Here is an 18,436-nt window from a genome sequence, read left to right on the forward strand (position 1 = left end):
TTTTCTGCTTACTTTCTTTTTGTCTGCTTTTTTAAAACACAAAAACTACATTTTGTTCAGTGACTTGGCCAGTAAATCTCCAATCGTGTATGAAAATGTATTTGTCATTCATTGGGAGGAGTCCCAAAAGAAATAAAACCGCTCAAAATATACTCGTAGCTCAATCGTTTTTTTGTATCTTAAAATGTCAAATTTTTTTTTCATCGTGTGTTTTTGACCCACCGCGACAGAGGCCGCTATTTCTTTCCAACTTTAGTGTACGTATTTTTGAACAGTACAGTAGGGAAGGCTTATCTCATTAATAATAATTAGGTCATTGATGACGTTGCTTGGTGAACTTCCTGGAACGTCAAGGCACGTATCTTAATTAATATTCAGCAGCCAGTCCTATGCGCTGAGCTCTATGGCTGAGCTACAGAGCCGTTGAACGCAAAAACACCAAACGTCACTACACGTAATTAATATTCATGATAAATTAATGTTCACCGCGTTCACAATTTCGTGCCTTTTATAAACAAAGATAATATTTTTCAGTTATATAAAATGTCATGTGATGTGTTGTAAACGCCAGGATGCAATACAAAATGAGCGCAAAAAAATCAGGAAATGAGATATTTTGAGTGAGAGCTGCGTAGTTTCACTTTCATTTACCGATCGGATATCACGCACAGGTTCGTTCAAAACCTTTGTCCCCTAAATTCAATGAAACCTTCGATATATTTTGCTCATGTGTGCCATTGATAACCAGCTGACTAGCGCTCGTATCCAACAGAAACAGTATTATTAAATCTGATATTTCATCATGCTCCTCGCCCAGTCTTGCTGTTTAAGCTGCTTTACATTTGCAATTTTATTCTGTGGTCTTTTTGTTGGAAACCATGGAATGACTGTCGACACAGACACAAATGCAACGCCTTTTCCCTGGGACAAGATAAGATTGCCAGAAACAGTGAAGCCCCAGCACTATGACCTCTTGATACACCCCAACTTGACCTCCCTGACCTTCACCGGAGTGGTCCAGATTCTCATAGAGCTAGAGCAGGACACCAGAGCCATCATCCTTCACAGCAAGAACCTGCAGATCTCCAAAGCTCAGCTCTTGGGCCCCAGACATCCTCAGGATCTGCAAATCAGTGAGTTTGAAGCCTATGAACAGATCGCGCTCTTCTCTGATGGCTTCACATTTGAGAAAGGAAACCATGTGGTGCATTTGGAGTTCTCCGCCAACTTATCAGATAGTTTTCATGGCTTTTATAAAGGCAGATATACCACAAACAGTGGAGAGGTCAGGTAAGACAACCACTGCATTGCTTTTTATGTCTTGGCTCTTGATTAACTGGCCAAAGTTTTACTCGGAATGTATTTGAAGTGGCTTTGAAGAATCGAAAACCCCTTCAAAATGATGATTTTTCTTTCTGCAGGATGTTGGCATCCACTCAGTTTGAGGCGACACATGCTCGAGCTGCCTTCCCTTGTTTTGATGAACCTGCATTCAAAGCCAACTTTACCATCCGTGTGCGCAGAGAATCAAGGCACATTTCCATATCCAACATGCCCAAGGTACACATAATGAACCATTTTATTCTGTTAAATATCTGGGTTTGATCTTTATGGTGCAGGTGAAATTGACCTGGATTTATACTATGAAAAACCAAAAAAATCAGGTAAAAACAGTAAATCTTTAACATGGATAGTTCTCACACATTGCAAATAAATAAACATGAGAATATAGGATTTTTAAAACTGTATTCAATAACATTATATTCCACAAACAGTATTGTACATATTTTTTTAGGAACATTTTCAGCAGTTGAAAAGCACTAATTCTGTGTTCTTTTCTGAAGCTCAAACTGTAGAAGCATGACGCTCGCAACGCCAAGATCATGGGTTTGGTCCCTGCAAAATTAACATGCGTGAACTGATCAAAATGTGGTGTAAATTTCTTCAGATAAATGCGCCTGCCGAATGCATAAATGTAAATGTAGTTGAGAATCTAACAAAAAAATAATTGAAACAAATCTTTTCTTATATTCTGTGCGGCTGCCTTTAACCATGAGATCATAACAGAAATTTTGTACGCCCTTTGAACACATTCAAGTCAGAATTTTGAATGCATGTTTATTATCCTAAATGAGAAGTCACAAAATATGCATTAAAAAAAGCCTTGGTAACTCAACAAATGTATCATCACAACTATCATATCAGTCTGTGTTTTTAAATGACACCATCTGCAACTGGTATTTTCTCAGTATATATTTCTTTCACAGACCATTTCATGTAAGTGTAACCTAATGCAAGGTTATTTCTTCCAATAGCTGAGAACTGTAGAACTGGCTGACGGGCTGCTGGAGGATCAGTTTGACACGACGGTGAAGATGAGCACCTACCTGGTGGCCTTCATCATCTGCGATTTCCAGTCCATCAGTAAAACAAGCCAGCATGGAATCGAGGCAAGTCCATAAGCATTATAAACACACTTTATATCATACCCATACCTCATTCCACTTTCCATTGACTCTTCATAACCTGAATCCTGATATAGATATCAGTGTATACTGTTCCTGAGAAGATCAATCAGGCGGAATATGCTCTCAACACCGCCGTCACTCTGCTCGACTTTTATGATGATTATTTTGACATCCCGTATCCACTTCCCAAACACGGTGAGTGTTTGCTGGTGAAAATGGTATAACGTATTACTATCTGCTTTCATCTGCCAGGAAATCATTTGAAATAACCTAGTTTTGAATATAATTGTACTTGCAGATCTTGTGGCGATCCCAGATTTCCAGTCAGGCGCTATGGAGAATTGGGGCCTGTTGACTTACAGAGAATCCGGTTTGCTCTTTGACCCTGAGAAATCTTCTTCCTCGGACAAACTGGGAATCACCAAAGTCATTGCTCACGAGCTAGCACATCAGGTTGATATTTCTGTTACTAATTCGATCTAAGTAATGGATAATGCACAGGCAGTCTGCCTTTATATATATATATATATATACACAGAGCTGGGTAGATTACTTACAAACTGTAGTCTGTTACTGATGACAGATTACATGATGAAAACTGTAGTTGGCAGTGTTGGGCTAGTTACTCAAAGAATGTAATATATTACTCATTACTAGTTACTAATTTCAAAAGTAATATTGTTACTTTACTTTTTACTTTCTGGCAACAGTAATTAGTTACACTACTAGTTACATTGTAATGCCAAAGTAAAGTAAAGCCGCAACTTACACAACAGTGCTCAGATCATCTTTTTTCCTGACAAAATTAATATAATGCAATATTTCTATCTGCTGAATGTAAGCTTTTCCATATTCCAAGCTTGCCTGCTGCACTGGGGACATCACATGCATGTGCGAGTCGTGAAAATTATGAAAATAAATCTAGGAATTATTTGATTGTTGGATTTTAAATCAGCGGGGTCGAGGCATCAAAAGTAACTAAGCTGTTTTATGGATGGTAACTGTAATATTATTACTGAAATCTTATTAGTAATTAGTTACACTACTAGTTACTGCAAAAAGTAATATCATTACAGTAACTAAGTTACTAGTTACTCCCCAACACTGGTAGTTAGTACTGTAATCTAGGTTACTCATTTTATTTAATGTAATTCGACTACTTTTTAGATTACTTTAATCAAACTTGTTTTGAATTTACATTAAACTTACCATATTCGTATAAAAAAAGCAAAGAAAAAAAAACTGATAAAAATTTTTATATCAACATCATAAAATGCATTAATGCACCAGGGTTTGCCAAACTGGGGTTAATGTAAGAACTGCACTAGGTTTGTGAGTTGATAAAAAGCTAATAATGAATTAAATCTTAAAAAGTACAATAAAAATAATGCAAACCCTTGAACACTAAAAAGATAAATATTTACTTGTTTACCTGCATGTCAATGTAACCATTAACCGACATCAGAGAACTGTAAACATGTGAATGTGTTGTTAAAGTGTTTGAAATATATTAACTTTCTCAGAGAGATATTTCAGGTATATATTTTATTTTAAGGGGATCGGCTGATAAAAACGTTTGGGAATCCCTGCATTATACGAACAAACATTAATAAGCATGAAAATAACAATGACATTACACACCCAGAGTCTTCCAGGTTTTAAGTGTTTTTGTCCAGACTTCCATTATGAATAATTTACTGCCATTGTGTGAATAATATATAATCATGTAATCCATAATAAGTAACTGTAATCGGATTATGAGCATTTTAAAATGTAATATACTCTAATTACAAGTACTTCATTTTTGGAATCTGATTACATGATCCAGAGTACATGTAATCAGTTACTACCCAGCACTGCATATATATATGTGTGTGTGTGTGTGTGTGTGTGTGTATATATATACATTAGTGCTGTCAAACGATTAATCGCGATTAATCGTTTGACAGCACTAATATATATATATATGTGTGTACTGTATATATACAGTATATATATATATATAATATAAAAGTTGATTCAAAATGGTATTATTATGTGAAAAGGAAGAGAGCTAAATGAAATGAGACATGAAATGGATATGTAGAAAATCTTTCGCCAGATTCAATTATTTCTGCCAATCATTCACATGAATCTGTTGTGCAGTGGTTTGGAAACCTGGTCACGATGCAGTGGTGGAACGACCTGTGGTTAAACGAGGGCTTTGCCAAGTTCATGGAGTATGTGTCCGTCAACATCACCCACCCTGAGCTGCAAGTGGTGAGAGCGATTAATACAGCTAAGAGTTGAGATTGTGATGACATGTAATTATAAATGGCATGAGTGATCTGATTTCGAGTGCCTCTATTTTAGGATGATTATTTCCTGGAGAAGTGCTTCACCGCCATGTCTGTGGACTCTTTAACCTCCTCACACCCCATTTCCACTCCAGTGGAGAATCCAGCGGAGATCAGCGAGATGTTTGATGACGTTTCCTACCGGAAGGTTTATCTCTCTCTAGAATCCTTATAGTTGACGTTGCCCTGATTAATATTGTGTTGCAGGACAGTTTGACCCACATTTGATTTTTAAAAGGCTTGAACTGCTGGTTAAACTCTTTATTTCTTCTTGAAATTTGGTGACTAGTTCTCATTCAGGGTCACGAGTGTGCATGCAAAGTTTCGTCACATAGATGTGTTTTGGAAAGGCTGTACAAATTTTGGTGATGACTGGTGTTGGGACCCCCATTTATTTCCATCAGATCAACACTTTGTAAAACAGCAAAGAGTCAGGTAAAAAAGACTAAAATATGAAATACATGATAACTTATGGCATTCAAGACTCAAAAATTGAAAATTGTCTTCTGAATCATCCAGGGAGAATTTGATGTTTCTTCATCTAGGAGTTTCTCAGTTAAAAAAAATCAGTGAAATTATGTTTTTTGGTTGTTGTTTTTTTTGGATCTCTATTACTAGTCTGTTGCATCACTGAAAAAAAGCGCGAGAAATCAATTTTACCCTCACAAGGCTTTGAGAACCAGACATAAAGGCAGAGGCTATTTACACAAGTACAAAAAGCAATAAATACTATTATTAGATACAATTTAGACTTAGTTATAGTCATTTGTAACTCAGTGTGCATATAGTCACTGCAAGCAGTCATGACAAAAAAACCATCATAGAAATATTTTCACTTTTGTGTCTGTGCAGCTAATTTTGAACATAAAATATGTGGGTGAAATTGACCCCAAACACAAAGAAACTATTTTTTTTTAACACAATAGAAGTTCATAATTTCTCATATTTTATTTTTTTTAGTCTCTGATAAGGTGCAATAGAGGTTTTATGTTTTTGCATGACAGTGTTGATTTTTGGTGAATTGCATGGAAACAGTCGGGGTCAATTTGACCCCCAACACAAGTGGAGTACCCATATTTTCAACACAAAAGAAGGGTTAATTTGTTTTAATATATCTACTTGTTCTTCATAATCTCTGAAGGGGGCATGTATCCTGAACATGCTGAGGGATTTCCTGACGCCAGAGGCTTTCAAGGCCGGTATTATACACTACCTGAAGAGTCACAGCTACCAGAACACAGTGAACGCTCACCTCTGGGAAAGTCTTACCAATGTAAGTGACCTCTGTCGGTTCCCGTGTATGTTCTCCAGTCCTTGAAGTAATTTAAACGATTGCTCTAGAGGCCAAATGCATTTCAATCTGTTCAGATCTGCACTTCTGATGAATTGGATTCAGGGAGATTAAAACATGATGGATTCTGTTCCAAATTCAGGGCTAACTCTCCGGCCTCTGTGAGTGCAAGAAATCATTTTACATTTAATTTTAATATTTTAATTTGATTTAAATCTATTAAAATAATGTATAGTCTAGATTTACAAGAATTTTATCATATTTCTTCACTAAAAATGTGTGTCATTTATATTAGATATGAACCACAAACCAAATAACTGATCAAATGAATGTACTAAATCATAAAACCTGGCAGAAATGGTTCATGGAGGACAGTGTTTGTGTTCGAGCAATTATGGACACCTGGACGCTGCAGGAGGGGTTTCCTTTAATCACTGTGGAGGTCAAAGGTCAAGAGGTCACCCTCAAACAGGAGCGCTTCCTTAGAGAAGCAAACACTTCGAAGACTACAAAGTACGTACCGGCTATGGAATATTAAACTACTGTTTGATGCGTACTATGCATACTATACATTTTAAAAATAGTATGTGAAACAGTCTGCAACAGTTAATGTGTCATACTGTATTATGCTTTTATTACTGTATGATATGGCATTCTGAAAAAATAAGAAGTAAAAAAGAAGATAATAGAAGAAAATCATAGGTGATATTTTTTTTGCAGAAATGGTTCATGGAGGACAGTGTTGATGTTCGAGCAATTATGGACACCTGGACGCTGCAGGAGGGGTTTCCTTTAATCACTGTGGAGGTCAAAGGTCAAGAGGTCACCCTCAAACAGGAGCGCTTCCTTAGAGAAGCAAACACTTCGAAGACTACAAAGTACGTACCGGCTATGGAATATTAAACTACTGTTTGATGCGTACTATGCATACTATACATTTTAAAAATAGTATGTGAAACAGTCTGCAACAGTTAATGTGTCATACTGTATTATGCTTTTATTACTGTATGATATGGCATTCTGAAAAAATAAGAAGTAAAAAAGAAGATAATAGAAGAAAATCATAGGTGATATTTTTTTTGTTTTATTTTTCACCTTGAAAAGGTCACAATGATTGCATTGCATTGTGGAATACAGAGATATTTTAGTATTATGTGTATACTTTAGTAGTATTTAGTAATATTACAGTAGCTTTTTATATTTTCTTGTTTTTTTTTTCTTTTTTAGTTTACTTTTTCAGTCTCTTAGGTTTTTTTTATTTTTATTTAAATCTATATAGGTTTAATTTATTTTTATTATTTTGTTTTTTTAGTTTTAGGTTTAACAGTTTTAGTACTTTTTTTTTTTCCCAGTTATTTGCCAAGGCAATATTTCTGTTTTTGTATACGTTTTTTTAAGTTTAAGTTATTCATCTAATATTGATATTTTAATTTCAGGTTTAAATTTTTAAAAAATGTTTTGGATTTTGTTAACAATAACTACACTGGTTTTATGAAAACAGAAAATGTGTCTACTATGCACAGTATGCATAGTAAATATAGTAAGCTAGTATGCTACTCTCAATATAGCCTTAATGTTTTATTATTCACTCAAAGCAATAATTGATTATTTAATATTTGTTGTTTGTCTATTTAATTTCTCGCAGTACGTCAAGCTTCCTGTGGCAGGTTCCTCTGACTTACATCACCAGTCACAGTAGTGCAGTGCAGCGTTTCTTGCTGAAAAGTGAAAAAGGTGTCTCACGCTATCAGATATTAAACTAACCCAACATATTTACCTTCTGTTATGCTGAAATCTGACTGTGTCTGCAGATGTGTTGTACCTGCCAGAGAAGGTGGACTGGATTAAATTCAACGTGAACCTGCGGGGGTATTATATTGTACATTATGAGTCGAGAGGCTGGGATGCTTTGATCAACCAACTCCAGCAGAACCACAGTGTGTTCAGCAGCAACGACAGAGCCAGTCTGATCCACGACATCTTTCAGCTGGTCAGGTGAGGGAACTGAATTTGTGTTCCTTAAAGGATTAGTTCACCCAAAAATGAAAATTTGCTGAAAATCTGCTCACCCTCATGCCATCCAAGATGTAGATGAGTTTGTTTCTTCATCAGATTTGAAGAAATGTAGCATTGCGTCACTTGCTCAGCAGTGGATGCTCTGCAGTGAATGGGTGCCGTCAGAATGAGAGTCCAAACAGCTGATAAAAACATCACAATAATCCACAAGTAATCCACACCACTCCAGTTCATCAGTTAATGTCTTGGACTCTCATTCTGATGGCACCCATTCACTGCAGAGGATCCACTGGTGAGCAAGTGATGCAATGCTACATTTCTCCAAATCTGATGAAGAAACAAACTCATCTTGGATGGCCTGTGGGTGAGTACATTTTAAGTTTAAGTTTAATTTTTGGTTGAACTATTCCTTTAAAGAGAACATAAAACAGCACTTGCAGTGCATTTCTTTCCTGTATTATGACATATTTTGGAGTAAAACAGAATATTCAGTGGAAAACTATCCATATGCATTTGATTGGGCAGAAACAAAGTATTTAGTCACGCAAGTCACACTTAAATCGTCTGAATGTCATTGCATTAAAATGTATCAAATCAAGTGTCATTTATGGTAAAGAAAGATGCAGAAACACTTTCAAGCACAACATTTGACAAAAGAAGTTTGTGATAAGTCTTGTAGACACCTGTGTGAACTTGAGGAGAGCTGACTTCATACTAGGGGTTGAACGACTTCTGATTTTTTGAAGTCGACTTTTATGTGATGAAAGTCGAGTCGAAGTCGACTAGTCGCTGATGACGTCATTAATGAATAAATAAGTCTGGGGCTGTGATAAACAGCTTGTGCACAGCTATGGCATATGACACAGCGCTGCCCACACGGCTGTTGCTCCTATAACAGCTCATTTTTATCAGTTCTTTTGTCTTTGGGTCGTTATATTTCTCACAGATTTCTGCTTGTTCTAAATCAGATACAGATAAAGTACTCGTAAACAGTAAAGATTACATTCATATGAATGCATTAGTGAGAGCGATTGCGTGTGTGAATTAATTCTACCTGGCAGAGTCTCTCTACTAGTAGTGAAGCTGTGGGATTTAGTTATTAAGAAATATATGCTAGAACTATTCAGTTTCTAAGCTATTTTATTGAGAAATCACAAAACAGTGTTGACAATACATTTCCGCGCTGAATGATTCTGTGCGCGTGATGTACGCGCTACTGTCTGAAGCCTATGTTAAAGCGTCATGGCAGAGCATTGAAGTCGACTAGTCGATTAGTCTGTGCAACCCCTACTTCATACATCCGCTAAAAATCACCAAAACACCAGCTGATGCAAAGACTTCATAAATGGAGAAGAGTGAAGAGAAAAATCCTGCAGCATTTGAACACAAACAACACTTGATTTGATTTGACTTGATTTAAAATTGACGTTCGGTCATTAAAAATCGTGTTGCTGTCTTTGCAGACAGTTTATTTTTGTTCTTAATCAAATGTGTTTGTCTTTCCTTCAGCATTGAGAAAGTCCTGCTGGATAAAGCTCTGAATCTGAGTTTGTACCTTAGTAAAGAGTCGGAGATCATGCCGGTGACGCAGGGCTTTAATGAGCTGGTGCCCTTTTACAAACTCATGGAGAAGAGAAACATGGAGGAACTGGAGAACCAGCTGAAGGTTGTGGTTGCAAACATGGTTACGTCCAGTTAAAGATGACGTGTGTAATATTTTGGATCTTAAAGGGGTCCTATTATGCTCAAGTCTTGATTTTGTTTTGGGGGTGTACTAGAACAGGCTCTCATACTAGGTTGTTCGAAATTCGAAATACTTTTCACATATTTTACATTATTACAACACCTCTCTCCCCAGTCTGGCATGAACGGCTCGAATAGTTCCTGTGCTGGGCCAGTGTGTGTTGTGATTGGGTAGCTGGGCCAGTGTGTGCTGTGATTGGCAGCACTCGGCGCCTGGTCGGGAAATGTCACGCCCCTTACCATAGCCGCCTGCTGTGAGCTTCAGTGTAAATATTGCGTCAAAATCAAATCAATTTGAGCGTGATTTAAACCCGGATGATTGTAACCACTCTAAGTTTGTCTGCCTTGGGAAAGCTAGCGTGTCTCCGACATAGTGATAACACTCCTTGCCTTCTCTAGTGCAGCTCAACCAGGTCTCGTCCCATTCGTCGATATTTGTGATATCACAAATCCCGGAAAATATGCGTTGTAGTCCAAACGAGTCGTTCGTTGTAGTTTTTGAAAAGTGATTTCTGTTAAATAAAATATCTCCTTTTGAAGTGGACTTTGAGCTTTGTAACTTCACAGATCTTTTTTATGCTCAAACAGCAACATTACAGACTAACTAAAGTTGAAAAAGTGAAAAAGCATAATAGGACCCCTTTAAGGTACTTTCTAGTGTCTCAGTTTAGATATTACATTTAAAATCTTATGGTGACCTTTTCTAAAGTAGCTGACCAGGGTAAGACGGCAACATCTGAATATTCATAGTATTTATAGGGACCTGAGATTTCTGCAGTGCAAAAAAACACACAGATTGAATCACAGAATCCAGTCTTAAAAATGGAATTTATTTCATAATGTAGAATTTCACAGAACTTGGCAAAAAAAAAAGGATCAAAAGAAGGGGTGTACAAATATTTATTAATAAAAGATGATAAAACTATGGTCAGATACACACAGAAACCCAAAGGTCTTTACTACAACCTGCCAAATAAAAGTTTGGTTAAGTTTGAAAAAAATTATGACAGAACTATATTAATATTGTACAGTAGAATGTACTTCTTATCATAATAATTATAATAATACAGTTTATTAAAATGGTTTATCAATCCATGTTTTGTGCAGCAGTTTATTTGCCAAAAAAATGAAAGGAATTGTTAAAATTTCATTTAATTACTTTTTAAGAGATTGGTTAAATTGTTAAAGTTTTATTCAGTCATTTTTTAATTGTTGAATATTTATGAATTCAGTTGATTAAACATGCTTTTTTTATTATTAAAACATAATTCATTAAAGATATATAAAATAGAATCCAGAAAAAAAAAAAGTAAAATTTTTCAATTGATTTTTCAATTTGTCAATTGATCAAGTCAATTGATTAGACATCCTTTAATAATAATCCTTTATTATTAAAATTTAATGAAACTATTAAAACAGAATTAAAATGGAAAACACAGAATTTGGTGAAACATTTAATGCAGTTTGGGAAAAAATCAAATATATAGTGCTGTCAAGCGATTAATCGCGATTAATCACATCCCAAATAAAAATCTTTGTTTACATAATATATGTGTGTGTACTATGTATATTTATGTATATTTATTATGTATATAAATACGCACACATGCATGTATATATTTAAGAAAAATAAGTTATGTTTAAATTATATGAATATAAATATATACATGTAAATACATGTAAATATTTTCGAATTATATACATGCATGTATGTGTATTTATATATACATAATAAATATACACAGTACACACACATATATTATGTAAACAAATACTTTTATTTTGGATGCGATTAATCGCGATTAGTCGTTTGACAGCACTAAAAATATATTTAGACAAGCTGTTGTTAATTTGCTGTTCTAACAGAATCATTTAGTGAAGATATTCAAGACGCTGATTGACCGTCAGAGCTGGTCTGATGACGGGTCTGTATCCGAGCGGATGCTCAGGAATTATCTGCTGTTGTTCGCCTGCGTCCGTCGTTACCCACCCTGCATCAGCACCGCCACTCAACTCTTCCAGCAGTGGAAGGAATCCGATGGCAAAATGCAGTGAGAGTTCGTTAGTTTGATCTACATGGCGTCCACATCGAACATACTGCAGCAGACTATCTTCATTCATCCAAACATATGCTTTGTGTCGTTTGCTTAAGGCTGCCCACTGACGTCAGTTTGGTGGTCTACACTGAAGGGGCGCGTACAGACGAAGGCTGGGACTTCCTTTTGGAGAAATACAAGCGGTCCGTCTCGCCTTCGGAGAAGTGGATGATTAAAGCCGCCCTCTCGTACAGTCCATTAGCTCACAAGCTTCAGTGGTGAGTCTGGATTCATGAAGTAGCTGAGACGTCACGTGACATTTTCATAGTTCACCCAAACCTGACATCGATGATGGCGCATGAATCATTAAGGAAGGTCAAACTGTTTGGCATGTTTATCGGGAAAAAGTCATTAAAATGCAGAAGCATGATTCATTTCTCACCTTTTCGATTCTCAACGATCTTGAGTCATTTAAACCTGCTCTAGGATGTGTTTTGCTTTCTCGTTCTGTCTAGGCTTTTGGAAAGAAGCATTGAAAGAGAGATAATGAAAACACAAGACGTGCCATCGCTGGTCATCAGCGTCAGTAAAAACCCAAAAGGTTTCAAACTTGCCTGGGACTTCCTGAAAACCAACTGAGGGAAACTTGTGAAAAAGTGTGTAGCTAATATCTGTGTCCGAAACATTATGAATTGCTTTATATCTACCTACAGTCACTTTCTTATTTCATGGTGCTTATGACACATTATACCATGTTAGATTGTGAATGTTAATGGTGTATTAAATCCAAATGCTCCTTTTAGGTTTGATCTCGGTTCATCTGCCATATCTCGCATGGCGGTCGGAGTGACCGATCAGTATTCCACCAGAGAAATGCTCGATGAGGTACTTTAGATTGATTCTTTCTAAATGTATGAATGCAAATTGAGCACCTATAGTCCAAAAAATACAAAATAAAAGACAGTTAAGATATTGAACCATTACATTAATTATTGTCCATTTCTACCTTAAAACACTGAGTAATGCTTTACAGTAAGGTTTCATTAGTTAACTACATTAGTCAACATGAACATAAAGCATTTATTAAGATTAGCCAATGTTAATATTATTTGTTGACATTTAATGTTAATGTTATTAGTTAGCATTGGGTATTGCGCTGTAACTAACATATGAAAGCTTGTTTCTGACAGGATAAAAAATAAAAGAGTAAATGTGACTTTTTATCTCAATTCACTTTTTTTTTTTTTAAACTCGCAATTCTGACTTTTTTCTTGCAATTCTGCGATTATATTTTACAGTTCTGACTTTTGTTTTTACCTCACAATTCTTAGTTTATATCTCACAATTCGAACTATTTTTCATACAATTCTCCCTTTTCTCGCAATCCCGAGTTTATATCTCACACTACTGACTTTTTTTTCACAGAATTGCAAGATATACTTCAAAATTGATTTAAGATATGATATGAGATCTGAACACAACTCTGAGAAGAAAAGTCTGAATTGTGAAATATAAACTATAGCAATTGCCTTAATTTTTTTTTATTCCATGGCATAAACAAGCTTCCATACTAACATGAACAAACAATGAACAATTATATTTTTTACTAACATTAACAAAGATTAATAAATGCTTAAAAATATATATTGTTAATTTTTTAGATCATGTTAGCTAATGCATTTACTAATGTTAACAATATTTTTTATTCCCCACCAAGTATTTGATGATTGAATTGAGAAATATTTATATATTTTGAGAAATATTATGTGCACACAGTTTTATTCTATATTACAGTGGTTATTTTTCATGTTGTGAACATGTTGAGGTCACATGAGCTGACATAAATCATGGGTGAAAGGTTAATGGCATATGTAAACAAAAGCGTTTGCATTTGCACTGATTGGTGTCAGTAGAACTCTAAGAGCACTTGTTTGTGTTGTAGGTTCAGTCTTTCTTCGGGTCACTAGCACAGGATCAGGGCTCTGGGCTCCGCAGCGTTCAACAGGCCCTGCAGAAAATCCAGCAGAACATCCTCTGGATGGACAGGAACGTCCCACTACTGAAAGCCTGGCTGGACAGAAACAGTCTATGATTGAGTCCTGACAAACTCTAGAGACTCTATAAAGTGTGTTTAACAGGGTGTGGAACTCAAGACTGCACCTTGGGTACGGCTTTTTCCAAGGGCCTTAACACTGGAAGAAACCAGCTCTGATATCATGTTGAACATGAACATTTGAAATGGCTGCAACAAAAAGCATCTAAAGTTTTGAATATTAATGCAAAATATCAACTCAGTGATGCACCCAAATTAAAGGAGTAGTTCACTTCCAGAATTAAAATTTCCTGATAATTTACTCTAGTCTTTCTGTCTTCAGTCGCGAAGAAATGAAGGTTTTTGAGGAAAACATTCCAGGATTGTTCTCCATATAATGGACTTCAATGGGGACCAACGGGCTGAAGGTCCAAACTGCAGTTTCAACCGGAGTACACAGACGAAGATCTAACCGTGCGCGACCTTTCCAACGTGATTACGTCATGCTTGAGTTTATAGAAGTGCGTCGTGGAGCTAGTGCAAGACGAGCATTTGTGGTTAAAATATATATAAGTTTGTATTTTTTAAAGAAAATGACTGATCGTTTCGCTAGAAAGGAGCCTTATTCCTCGGCTGGGATCGTGTAGAGCTCTTTGAAGCTGCAATTTTGACCTTCAGCCCATTGGTCTCCACTGAAGTCCATTATATGGAGAAAAATCCTGGAATGCTTTGCTCAAAAACCTTAATTTCTTTGCGACTGAAGAAAGAAAGACATGAACACCTTGGATGACATGAGGGTGAGTGAATTATCAGGACATTTTTATTCTGGAAGTGAACTAATCCTAAAACCGAAAATGAAGCGTTCCTTTAGCCAAGAAAAAAACTAAATCAAAAATACATTTTATTTATTAATCAAGGCAGATTTTATATAAGCCTTTTAATGATATAATTATATTTCTATTCCAATTGGCTGTTGAAATATAAATGTGGCTGTAAAAAGATTTTAAGGTTTTTATGACAGGTTTATTCTAACATACATTAAATAAAGACAACAGGTTAAGTAAAATAATAATATGTAATATAGTTCACATACAGTATTTAGCAAAATACTCCTCTAGATTTATTTTTTCTAATCGAGGGTTGTTTTGAAAATTAAAGAGAAAAAGATATATAAAATTTTTTTGATTTACTACATATGTGCATTTTTACTACGTCTGAATAGGAATCGATAAATGAAAACAATGATAGAATTTACATTTTTAGGTGAACTACCCCTTTAAATTTGCTGAGGTAAATGTAATGTTACGTGACTTATTGTTTACAAGCTGATTGATCAATTACATGAGACATGATACATTTTGGGAAGTTGTTCTTTTTCTTTCAGCATAGTTTCTGATGTTCATTCATGTTTATTTCGTGTTGTAACTAGTGAAGAGGAAGAGGATCGGTTCACGAACCGCTTGAACGGAGGCGCTACAGCGATTTATCACGATTTTCTTTAAAAAGTTGAGAAATTTGAAGCTCAGACTTGGTTTCATATCAAAAGTAACAAATCTTATTGCTATGAAGATCGATAAAAATCCACAAGTCGAACTCGACGGTGCCGACATCTTCATTTTCAGTTGCTGAAATTCGGTGCATTACTAAAAGAAACAGGAACCTTTCTTTGTGACAGACAGACATTGTTTTGATGTCTAAAATTAAAGAAACTGGTTTAATAGCTTTTTTGTGGATTTTAATTGACATCCATTCAGAAACCACAAACACTCAATGTACTAGTAAATGTGTGGTCAATTTTATTATGGCATTAAAAATGATTTTATTAGTTGTCAAAAACAATTAAAAGAAATCACATGGTTGAACATATAAATTACATATTTACATACCAGCATGTAAAAAGTTTTTTAAAATGGCATAAATATAGCTTAAAAGACTATTAAATTTTTAGGCTATCTCTAACCTGTAACTGATCACAGCTTGATTTATACAGACATACTAGTTATCAAGAGTTCAAACCACCCACCTGGTAAAATTATTTGGCACAGTATTTTACCCACCAAGAAAAAAAACCCATTATAAAACAAACACGCTGTACTGAAACACCAACAAGTTCATGTTAAATCTGTAACAGCTAATTGGACATTTGCAGCAAAAAAACTACAGAACTGATGAGGATTTAGTCATTAGTTAAACCTGATTTTAAAAGTGGTTCATGAAGGATTCTGGGAAAATATTGCACTGAGCAATACGAATCCGAATGCCTTGAATATTTACATGCGTTATCAATCAAATGTCCAGAAAGCAACACAGCCCAGCTCACGAGTGGCAACGACCCACACATCTGGACAGACACCAACACATCTGTGCCGTCACAATACTGTCCAGAAGCTCGCTCTTCTCTAATGTGATGGGAATGATCTTCAGGACCTCCGGTCGTAATCGCTGACCATTCTTTTGATGTGGCTTAGTTTGGCCTTCAGGTGCTTGCAGCGCTTCTTCTTCAGCAGGTAATCGCCGCTCTGCAGAGACAGTGGGAAATGCATCAGATAACATCCTTCACTGTTGTTCGTTTCTGTGAGAAATCTTGGATTCAGCTCATTCTTACCCTCTTTTTGTCTTTCAGCGAGTTGTACTCATCCATGGCGTCCTGTTACGAGAGAATGACTGAAGTCAGCAACAAGCGCAGTGACTCATGCTAACGTTAATTATTCACAAACACAGCGTAACCAACAGGAACTTTCCATCGGAAGGCAAATGAGTCATGCAACAATGGGAGAATCTTCCAAAACGCAAGTCATATTTCAACTCAAAATTAAAAGAAAAAAAAGGGGAAAAAATTATTTATTTGAATTGACATTTATATTTTTATAATCATTATAATCATTCAAATTAGCATACTGAGAGTAAAACAAATAATATTAATAATAATAATTTACATAAGTAATATTAAATAAGTTATTATTATTAAATTAATTTAATAGTAATAATAATAATCCAGTACTTAATGAGAATTAATGATAATTATAATTGAATCTAGAAGACTTTTCATGCCAGGAACTGAGGAATATAATTTTAAATATACATTTTTTATTTACACATCATAATAATATTTCTTGTACTGTGTTTATGCTAATTTAATAATAATAATAATAATAATAATACATTTAATAAGTTATATCAATTATTAACAATAATAATAAATACTAATTTAATAATTATTATTTAAATAAGTTATAGAAATTACTACTTTAACTATTTAACAGTAGTAGTAATAATAATAATAATAATAATATAAAAATTGTATTTCAGTCCTTACTAATTCTTAGTAATAGGCATTTAAATTTGTAATTTATTAAATTATTAGTCAATGATATTTCTTGTACTCCTTATGCTAATTTTAATAATAATAATAATAATAATAATAATTAGTAGTAGAAGTATGTTGTTGTTGTTTAAATTTATTTTTATAATTCTTTTATTACAATACTAATAAAAAATAATGATAATATTCCGATACTTGTTAATTCCCAGTAATGACAATTCATGATAATTATCATTGAACCTTGAAGACTTTCATACCAGGAACTGAGGACTATTATCTTGAATTTTATTTTAGAATTTAAATTGACTTTTTTTTTTTTTATTTACACTTCATAATCAAATTTCTTGTACGGCCTTTATGCTAATTTAATAAAAAGAATAATAAATAATGACAATATTCCTGTACTTATTCATTCTCGGTAATGAGAATTATTGAGAGTCGTCGCTGAATCTTTTCATACCAGGAACTGAGGACTGCCCTCCTGCAGGTCATCCAGCTCCCGGTCCACTTCAGCCAGACGCTTGTTGATCTGGTCCATTTCTGCCTGGAGCTCCTTGTACGCCTGATGGTCTTCGTCAAACAGGCGTTTGTAATGTTCTCTCTCTTCATTATTAATAATGGGAGGGAATTCACTGGAAAAACAAAATCACATGCATCTCATCTCGAACGCCAGTGCACCTTATAAACCCAGAGCAGTGAACTCACCTGGAGAAGTCATCGTCGTCCAGCTCATCTCCAGAGGAGGCGTAGTCCGTGTCGTGATCCCGTCCGTCAGCAGTTCGCGGGCGTCCAGCGCGCCGTTTCTTGGGCCGTCCTGCAGAGCTGTTCATCTCTGATCCGCTGCTCAGCGGGACTGAACTACGGATGGGCACATTGTGCTCAATCTCCCTAAACATCACAAACATGAGCAGACATTTGACCCATAAATCATGCAAACTTCAAATGCACAAAGACACAAGCAATTAGCTCATAACCACAACACAGGGCAGATTACACGAGACCTTGTTTTCATTCCTCCACTGTGTCGTCATTCTTTCTACGGTGTGCTAGGCTACTTCTGAGATGAAGTATGCATAGCTGAGGTATTCGTCATGCTGTTTAAACTGGCACAATGGTCACAGTGAGTCTCCAGAACGCACATCATCCTTAATTTCTTTGCGACTGAAGAAAGAAAGACATGAACACCTTGGAT

At 35.4% G+C, this 18,436-nt stretch overlaps 2 protein-coding genes across 2 annotated transcripts; one reads left to right on the forward strand and one right to left on the reverse strand.

The window, feature by feature from the left end:
* The first annotated feature begins 591 nt into the window (after positions 1–591).
* LOC107704141 (endoplasmic reticulum aminopeptidase 1-like) lies at positions 592–14,252 on the forward strand. Its single transcript, XM_016506999.1, has 18 exons — positions 592–1,290; positions 1,422–1,560; positions 2,316–2,450; positions 2,543–2,663; positions 2,767–2,921; positions 4,614–4,727; positions 4,821–4,952; positions 5,946–6,077; positions 6,173–6,256; positions 6,816–6,973; positions 7,741–7,829; positions 7,907–8,090; positions 9,621–9,777; positions 11,721–11,905; positions 12,007–12,168; positions 12,406–12,546; positions 12,694–12,775; positions 13,833–14,252. The coding sequence occupies exons 1-16, from the start codon at positions 803–805 to the stop codon at positions 12,527–12,529; spliced, it is 2,559 nt and encodes an 852-aa protein (XP_016362485.1). The 5' UTR covers positions 592–802; the 3' UTR covers positions 12,530–12,546; positions 12,694–12,775; positions 13,833–14,252.
* Positions 14,253–15,382: 1,130 nt separating this feature from the next.
* LOC107704144 (occludin-like) lies at positions 15,383–18,340 on the reverse strand. The gene is made up of 4 exons (XM_016507001.1): positions 17,950–18,340; positions 17,705–17,876; positions 16,528–16,569; positions 15,383–16,441 (listed from the first exon to the last, which is right to left on the reverse strand). The coding sequence occupies exons 1-4, from the start codon at positions 18,147–18,149 to the stop codon at positions 16,343–16,345; spliced, it is 513 nt and encodes a 170-aa protein (XP_016362487.1). The 5' UTR covers positions 18,150–18,340; the 3' UTR covers positions 15,383–16,342.
* Positions 18,341–18,436: the final 96 nt, after the last annotated feature.

Source organism: Sinocyclocheilus anshuiensis, unplaced genomic scaffold (genome assembly GCF_001515605.1).
Source record: "Sinocyclocheilus anshuiensis isolate Anshui unplaced genomic scaffold, SAMN03320099.WGS_v1.1 scaffold690, whole genome shotgun sequence".
Lineage (NCBI taxonomy): Eukaryota > Metazoa > Chordata > Actinopteri > Cypriniformes > Cyprinidae > Sinocyclocheilus > Sinocyclocheilus anshuiensis.